Source organism: Engraulis encrasicolus, chromosome 22, assembly GCF_034702125.1.
Source record: "Engraulis encrasicolus isolate BLACKSEA-1 chromosome 22, IST_EnEncr_1.0, whole genome shotgun sequence".
NCBI classification, from domain to species: Eukaryota; Metazoa; Chordata; class Actinopteri; order Clupeiformes; family Engraulidae; genus Engraulis; species Engraulis encrasicolus.
In genome coordinates, this window is record NC_085878.1 from 32,302,138 (window position 1) to 32,311,202 (window position 9,065).

At 42.0% G+C, this 9,065-nt stretch overlaps 1 protein-coding gene across 2 annotated transcripts in view; it reads right to left on the minus strand.

The window, feature by feature from the left end:
• The window catches only part of tox3 (TOX high mobility group box family member 3), a 56,362-nt gene extending 48,779 nt beyond the window's left edge, over window positions 1-7,583 (minus strand). For both annotated transcript variants that reach the window (XM_063187821.1, XM_063187820.1), the window contains exon 1: window positions 6,765-7,583. In XM_063187821.1, the coding sequence (XP_063043891.1) occupies window positions 6,765-6,866 (102 nt within the window). In that variant the 5' untranslated portion in view covers window positions 6,867-7,583. The remainder of the gene's footprint in view (window positions 1-6,764) is intronic.
• Window positions 7,584-9,065: the final 1,482 nt, after the last annotated feature.

Sequence of the window (9,065 nt, forward strand, 5' to 3'; positions counted from 1 at the left end):
GAGTAATGTGTGTGTGTGTGTGTGTGTGTTGGGGGGGGGGGGGGTTGTGTGTGTGTATGTAATGTTAACAGATAAAAAAGAACACAAATAAATTTAATTACACTAACAAAACAGTTGTTTGGCAAAGCTATGACTACGTATTAGTATTCATTTCATGATGTCATACCACCTGTGTCAAATGTAGCTGAATTGCCTGCATGTTACGTAAAGGCAAATGTATTTAGCCTTCCTTTTCCAATGGCCTGCTTTATCCCTACTGTACCTTCCTCAACTTAGCACTTGCCATGTTTCTTGCTTTCTCTTTAGTCCTGCTGAAAAACTATTCAAGCCCACCCAGCTAGTAAATGTTACCCACTCTCCATTGGCTGCTAACTAGTTAGCCATGGTAGCTAACTGAAATGGTTTTCAAACAACCACAATAGAGTAGGCCTATGTACGGTAGGGTAAGGGCGAGTATGGTAAAGCACAGTTAGTTTTATAGTCAAAAGCACCAAAAAGCCAAAGAGCTTCTGGAGAATAAAAAGGCAGTGCAATACTAACACTGACATAATATTCACGATCATTCCATCTGTCGCTTCATGTGTTGGAACTATAAAGCTGATCCACGTCTATTTACGTCACTCTATTTCCGTTCAACATGTTCTCTAAAGAGGAGATTGGGGACTGTTTCAGCTGTTTCAGATGGATGTATCTTGTCTTTCGAGCTCTTGTCTCTTACACACGCAGATGTGTTGGAGTGGTATAATAAATAGTGGGCCAAAGAACTGATGGTGTGTCATGATAAATGGCTGTAATACGACACTGAGCCTGACACCAATTCTTCAGTGCTACATTCCCCTTATCTAAACTGCAGTCACACGTGTTGGCACCATGCTCTGGTTTCTCAGAAGATTCCAGAATGTATGAAAAACACACACATACACACACACACACATGCTACATATCTCTGGAATTCTCTTCAAGCTAAAGGCTTCTGGGATGTTTGTGTGTGAGGAGGGAAAAGACGCGCAGACAATTTATGGCCTGCCATGAGATTAAACATGCTCTTTATGAGATCTGATCAAGCTAATGGCCTGTGTCAGCCAAAGATTTACATATTCACCAGGATCCCTGATCCACATTATCAAGATTGCACAGAGGGCCTCTCTCACACACACAGCTTCCTGAGGTTTTTTTTTTTTTAAGGTTGGAGCAGTTTTACATTTGTGTAACTATAATTAGACGCGCTCGCGTTTCCAACACTATTTAGGCCTCCAGGTAATGTTTCAAAACTATCATTACATACGCATAGCCTACAGTCCATACCCACTGGCCACCACGCTGTGGGGTGTTGTTATCTTAGACTTATTAATACAACTGCCACATGCGAAATAGCCTTGGTCATCTTTAACCACAGGGGGTTTTGTAGAATTTCCTAGCTGACAAACTGAGTGATGTAACATCATATTGTAAGATGGCGGTATACGGCTACTCCGCTAAAACATGCAGGACATTCTAAACCAGCGTCACACACCCATTATTCAAACCATTTTGGAAATGATAAGACAGAGAATCAATACAGCAAACCAAGAAAACATCATCTGGTGTTTCGTGTCCACTTTAAAGTATCATCTACCGATTTGTTCAGCATAGCATCTCTCACATCACAGCCTGTCCGAAAATAAGCCTGCTATGCCTCAGCTGTTTCAGGGAAGAGTGAGCCCTTTGTCCTGAGGGGTACAATCACATTAGAACACAAGTTGATCTGGGTGACAAAAAAGAAAGAAAGAAAGCCAGGAAGAAAGAAAGAACGAAGAAAGAAAGAAAGTGGATCGATACGAATGACGGCAGAAGCAACTTCATTGGATTTTATTTCAGTGCTTTTTGCACAGATGTGGTGGGTGGCCAGGGTATCATAGCTGCATTTATCAGAGTGTGATTTGATATGAAGGTCAGCTTAGTGGACTGTGTGTACTGCAGATCCAGTGAAAACAGACTCCGCTGCTGGTGTCACGGCCACAAGTCTTGATGTCAACAATTTCTAAATCTGTTCATCTTTATGGAACACGATAGCACTGATGACACGAGGACTGTAAAACATAATACAATGGCCTAGCTTTTGAAATATATTTAAAAAAATCCAACGAGTGCTGTCATCTGAAAAATAGTCACCCGTTCCATGATTAATCAGCCTGCTACATATGGTGCGCTCTCATGTTGTTTATGAACGCTTAAAATGTCATTTCAGTAGGCAAGTATCCTATTGTTCCTTGGGCTTCACGGCCACCAATATCTTTGCACCATTACAAAGGCAAATATACACAATCACTCAAGTGCCTGAGCACCGCTCCCATGGCAACGTCAATGTTGTTGTTCAAGGGTTGTCAAGGAAGCTCTTACTTCACAGAAGTTAACAGAAGCTTGAGGGTGTGGTCAAAGATGGAGAAGGTGATAATACAATAATGAATGTGAAAATACATGTTTGGTAACACAATATACACACACCGGGCTTTTGTTTAGTTTGGTTTAGTTTGTCTAGGAGTTTAATCAAATATGGCCAAGGGGTTATAAAAGCAGAGAAGTTTGAAATGGCTGTCACTTTCCCAAAGAATACGCCCTACATTAAATAAATGTGATAAATATGTCCACTTAACATGGACATAATCTAAAAGCTTCAAAATATCCAAAACTGGCATTCATTTTCACATTGGGGCCAAAACTAATGCTTCAGCAAGGACCTGCGGTTACATCAATCAAGGCTTGAAAATAACTAAGTAAGCAGGTTCTGAAGGCACCTCCATTTAAAGTTAAATGTGTGTGTGATGAAACAGCACCAGCTGCGTACACTGCCGGCATTGCACATGCAAGCTCAGTGTTTGGAGAGGACTTTAACCCTTTCAATCCCCATCTCACAAAAGGAATGAAGACCATGAAAGACGAGGCAGCCCCCACACAACAGCTGGGGGGTGATGTAGGTAGAAGAAGGAGAAGAAGAAGGGTGAATTGGGGGTTTGCAAACTGGGGTATATGCTGTGAGTATTGCCTCGGGGGGTTACAGTAGAGGAGAAGCTGTAATTTAACATCTCTGATGTCTCCTCCGCATTTCCTTTTAGCTTTGTTTTCCATGCTGAGGCGTGACACAATGCCAACCAAAGTCCTCACAATCAAGCTTTTGTCTCTGGCAGGGGGAGCGTTTACAGGGGGGGACCCTCTGACATCCCTTGATAACCACAGCTGCCTGCCTGCACCATGCATCCTTGCATGTTACACTATCCACAAATCTCTCAACAAAGAAGGAGGTTGGATTGTTTTAGCAGAACAATTGGAACTGCTCTGTGATGACTTGAAGTAGATTTTAAAAATATATTTTTTTGCTAGTGAATTCATGCGGTGTGCTCTAATCTCGCAAAAGCAGAGAAAATTAGTGCAGCCACCGTGCAGAATCTCAGAGGTAATTTGTCATATTTCTACAGGCGCCATCTGCTATGATAAATCCTTTCTTGGTTACACACTTCCTGACACCAAAGTCCAAAGAGGTTGTCATGGAGAGAACAGAACACCACCAAAGACAATCATGCATGCTGCATGCTTTGTGGAACTACATGGCAGTGCTCACTGAGGAGTGAAAAACAGCTGACTTATTCCACCTGCTAATTAAAGCTCATAATGACAAGAAAGAGTGAGTGAGAGAGAGAGAGAGAGAGAGAGAGAGAGAGAGAGAGAGAACAAAACAAAGGGCTTTCAAAATATTGATGTGTTCATGAATTTGCCTTTTAATAGTCTGACCCTGGGTACATGCAAAGCATCTTCACGAGCAGGAAGGGTTGTGCTGCAGTTCACTAACTAAAGACACAAGAAAGTGCTCTGGGGTAAACTAATGGGCAGCTTTAATAGCTCTTGGACAACTGGCTTGATTGAATCCTGCCTAGACTGATTCAGCAGCGCTGCACTTAAAGAGTTTCTCAAACTGAAGAAAATAAATGTTCCTGTTAGGGCGAGGGGAACGCTTGTGTGAAAGGGCCGCTGGGTTTTTCGACAAGAGAAGGCTTTTCTAAACCTTTCATTAGCAGTACTTATTTGAACTGCTGTAGGAGAAGACATGTGTCATGTCGCACTGTTGAGAACTAATGCGGTTCCGTTTCGTTATTTTATCCAAGAGAGGCCATGCAAAATGCCCTGCCCATGTCCATTGTAATACGGGCAAGTATTTCTTTAAGGATCTCAGAAGTGAAGCTATTCTCTTGTAAATTTCACTGACTACAACCACATGTTCTCTGTATAAACCCCCGAGCCAGTAAAAACCACAGCCATTACCCAGATAAATTGAGTTCGGCTAGAATGTAAGACTGCACACATTTGAAATAGGAACACCAGACTAATCACTGAAAACAATAAGGGGCTTTCTGTGGCAAGACTCCTGAACATTGGTCTTGTTTGTGTATTACCCTGCAAAAGACAGTGATCTAGGAAACAAGAACGTTTTCAACTAAGCTGTAATTAGCTTTCATGTATCAGGACAGATGACCTCAGCTTGATCTTAAAGTCATAAAAACGATTGAAAACTAACATTTCTGCACTGAGTTAATCCAGACTGTTGTAATCTATACAAAAGGTGGTACTTCTGGGCTAACATGTGCATACTTGTCTATGCAGTGGGTATTCTTGGATGTAAAAGCTCATTAGGCTTGAAAGGGCCATTTTGATGGTGCTCATTTATAATTTTCAAATATTTTGAAAAACTGTCCCGGCTCATTCATTCTTCCTGTCAGAATGAAACACTTTGAGAATGATCAGCACAACTGTTGACATCCCAGTGACAAAGACGTATTACCAATCTCTCTCTCACTCTCTTACACACACACACTATCTCTCTCTCTCTCTCTCTCTCTCTCTCTCTCTCTCTCTCTCTCTCTCTCACACACACACACACACACACACACACACACACACACACACACACACACACACACACACACACACACACACACACACAAAAGCAATGCTAACTGGCCATACAATGTATGTAGGCCTATATTGTATGTGGCTAATTACTATGGCTTGACTAGCTCCATATCGTCACTCTTTTTTCAAATCCCAACCCCCCTTATGAGACAGAAAGATTGATTAGACAGTTTGGGGTAATTAATGTAGTGGTCTCTGGGAGGTATGCTGATGATGTGATGACTCAACAAGACCTTTTGATCAGTTTGGGGGTCTGTTATGATTTAGCCTCCCCTGCTACCCTCTTCCCACCCCCACAAAGAAACACCATTTACACACCCCACTCAACACAGGCTCTGAACTGAAGGAGACCCGCAATGCCTTTACATTTCTCCAAACTCACACATTGTGGCACTGGGGCACATCTGAGTTAACTTACTGTAGGCAGGCTGAATTCCTGGCATTAAAATGCTTACTCTCAGGTCTTGTACCATAGGTTGCATTATGATGTCATCCATAATGTGTATAGTCTAGTTTCAAATACATCTGATTACACAAGTTCATTTAGCATAATATTGCATGAATATGCATGCTGATACACAATAAGATGTATTATCAACATAGTTTATTATCCTTTTCAGACCCCCGTGTTGCAGGAATATAGGCCCTACCTATGAAAACAAAGAATAATACAAACCGGACTTGCATGCAAGATTACGCGCACCCCTTTTCTGGATATACTGATACGCATTTGTTTACCGATTATGACAAACACCTTTTGACATAGTTTGACAACTTAAAATGCTTACCTACAGAGTGGGTTTATTATCAGCAATGTGCAATACCATGTGCATAGCACAATTGTGTTTAGACTTCATTTTGATGGATTAGACTACAGTTTCACATTGAAATGGCATGTGGCGCTGCCCGACAAGTGCAAGCGAATCCCACAGAGTATCGAGTTGCTCGGACAAAGTTACTACTTATTGTCCATCTTTAAACTTTAGCGAGGATCTGAGCGGAGCCTATTTCAATGACAACCCACCTTTTTGGTAACATGTTATAACTACGATACTCTTTGAAGTTGTTATTAACCGATAACAAAACGCGAAGAACACAATAATTCAGCCGACACGCATCCCATAGAATTCTGCCATTGTGTGTAACATGAGCTAGCCTATTGACAGGTCCTTGCTTTTGCATCTTTTCAAACTATCGATTTCAAACACTGGCCTAGCTTAAGCGTCTGTCAGTGGCAAGAACTCTTAAGATCTGTGTGAACTGTATCTAATGGCCACGAATGGCAATATGTAACCATATGTAGCCATCACGCACCAACTTTAAAATGCGCCCCTCTCCATTTGGAACTCGATTAGAATTTAGCTTTGAGTGTAGCCTACACTTCCTTACATCACCGGCTATTCCCTAATTGCTACGCATATATTACACTGCATTTACACATGTTATAGTTCAGCAAGTGACCTCATGAACTATTTTTCAACACTTCTGCCAATCCTAACCAAATCCGTCAGATGCAAGTTACACCGTAACAATGACATAATGAACTACCAATGAAGTTTCGGTGGCAGAAAAATACCCCACGGACGGAGCCTTCTGGTTACTTGTAGCCTATTCTATCATCCTCAAACGGAACCGAAGCAATAACCAACGAACACGGCAAAGTAGTTAGCTATACACAATAGCAAACCTTATCCCAGCATCCCCAAATGCTGGTTTATCACACAGATCAGAAAGCAACACAACTTCACATCCGCACATATGCGCCGAGTCTCCATAACATTCACAGTGCACTGTGGAAACTAGAAATAGAGCTTCTATCTCACCTTATTGTAGTTGTAGTATCCCAAACAGTGGGAAAAATCCAGGTTGGCTGGATCTCCAGGAATAGAATTCCCTCCGGCAGCCGGGTAAAAGCGTACATCCATGATGTTTCAGTGAAGAGCGCAGCTGTACAATGAACTGAGCTCAATTTGTTTTCTCTCTTTACAATCCACGCGCAGAGCAATGGAGAGCGGCGAGCTGTAGCCTAGTCGGGACGGCACGGGATAGCTCGGGGAAAGGGAGAGGGATGATGTGTGAAGTTTAAAGTAATCCTCCTTCACCGGCGTTAGTAAGCGCTCCTAATTTTGAAAACTATAAGCAGTTGTGGGATGTCAGATCTTTTCCTCGAGGATTGTGATTCCTGTCCAGGCCACAGTGTTTCAACACGCGCACAGAAACAGCAGCTGTACACAAAGAAGCCACGCGACCGGCAAAAAGAGGCTCCACCGTCCTGCCCGCTATAGTGCGCCACAAATCAAAATGGAAAACACACAGTGACTATCACGAATCTACAAAACGATCACTTTTCGCGGAGAAGTGCACTCATTCAAACTACCTCCATAGTGATAACACTGGCTTCATCCCAGTCCCATCCATGCATACCTTGCTTTTTAAAAGTTTTTAAAACTTGCAGAAGTTTGTTCTGCGTTAAACACCGGTTTCATATAATACCATTCCCCTGAAGAGATCCGCGTCTGCAAAGGTGGCTGTCCCGCCAGTTTTTTTTTTTTTACTCCTTTCGAAATGCGTTCAAATAGCGTTATATGCACCGAACTGACTTGAGGTAACCTTCACAATCAGCTCCGTAGCACTTCTTGACGCGCTCAGTTTGTAAGCATAATGAACAAGGGAAACATGCGGAGAACTGGGACCCCTCCCCGGTTACCGCTCGCCACTCCCCGTTCTGGGAGATAGCCTACACACAATTTGTGACACTTAATGTAGCACCAGTGTGTGCTGTGATACAGAGGTTTCAGACTTTGATACCCTCTACCGTTTTAACTGGACTGGCATCTAATCACAAAAGGTGTCACCATCTTTTTAGATCAACCTCGCTCTTCTGGGAACACTGCCCATACTAGTGTGAAAACACACTATCAAACCAAGAATGGAGGAAGTAATAAAAAAATGGGTCAATGTTTTATTTCATGTTGGCACCAGCTTAAGGTGAGAAATGAAATATGACATGATATATAGATATTCTTGTTGTATAGCCATTGTGTGCACTCATGCATATGCAATTATACGGTTGGGTTAGCACTTACTGCAGGTGGAATTTACATCTAAATGGAGAAACTTCCTTTTTCTGGATAAACTCCATTTTAAATGTTTTTTTAACATGATTTAGTAGTCTAATTTCTTACTGCAGCTGTTATTTACGTAACTCATCAAGTGACATCAAAATGAATGTGTTTAAAGGTAGGATTGAAAGGTAAAGGTGGCATTAGAGCTACATGTTGCTTCACAAGATTACCAATGTCATCAATACCAATGTCAAGGGCATGTGCAATAAGAAGGCTATACACCACTCCAATACCTTTCCATCTGCTGGCCCAATAAAGGTCCTGCCTCTCTGGATAGTGTCAGGTTTTTCTGCATCGCTGTTTCTTTTATTTGTTTGTTTGTTGTTTCTTGTTACTCGCATTGAAACCAATTCAAATAGATTCAAATCTCCCGCCACTTTATGTCCAAGATGGCAGTGAATTTGCGAAAGTCATGTGGGTGGGATGGGTCAATATACCTTAACATAATAACAGCCATAGAAAGACTAACAATTTTTTAATATTACAATGCAATACGCATGCATGAAAAGGTCCTTAACTTGAATTTCTTTCATGCAGATAGGAAGTGTAAAGTGGCAAAATCTGATTTCATCTGTAAAATCTTCATGTGGTTATGTATAGTAAAACAAAGACCTACTGAATAAACAAATCGGAGCCACACAGTTTACAAGGAACTATGCACAGGCATGTGTGTGCGTATTCCACTGTGCATCTGTTTATTTGTGTGTGTGTGCGCGCGCGCGCGTGTGTGTGTGTTTGCGTGCGCAGTGCGAACGTGTGGGTACTTGTCTGTGTGTGTATGGCCTGTGCGCATGCTTGCGCATCCATGTGTGTACTGCTCAATACATTATCATTGGCAAAGTTTGGCATAATGACTTAATACAGCACAGACAGCCCGCCTTAATGTATTTTTCTACATGAAACTACACATTGCGAGCACGGCCTAGCTTGCCACAGGAAAAAATGAGCTCAAAGCCACATGTGTTCCACACGCCAAGCCAAACATGGCCAGCCCCTATT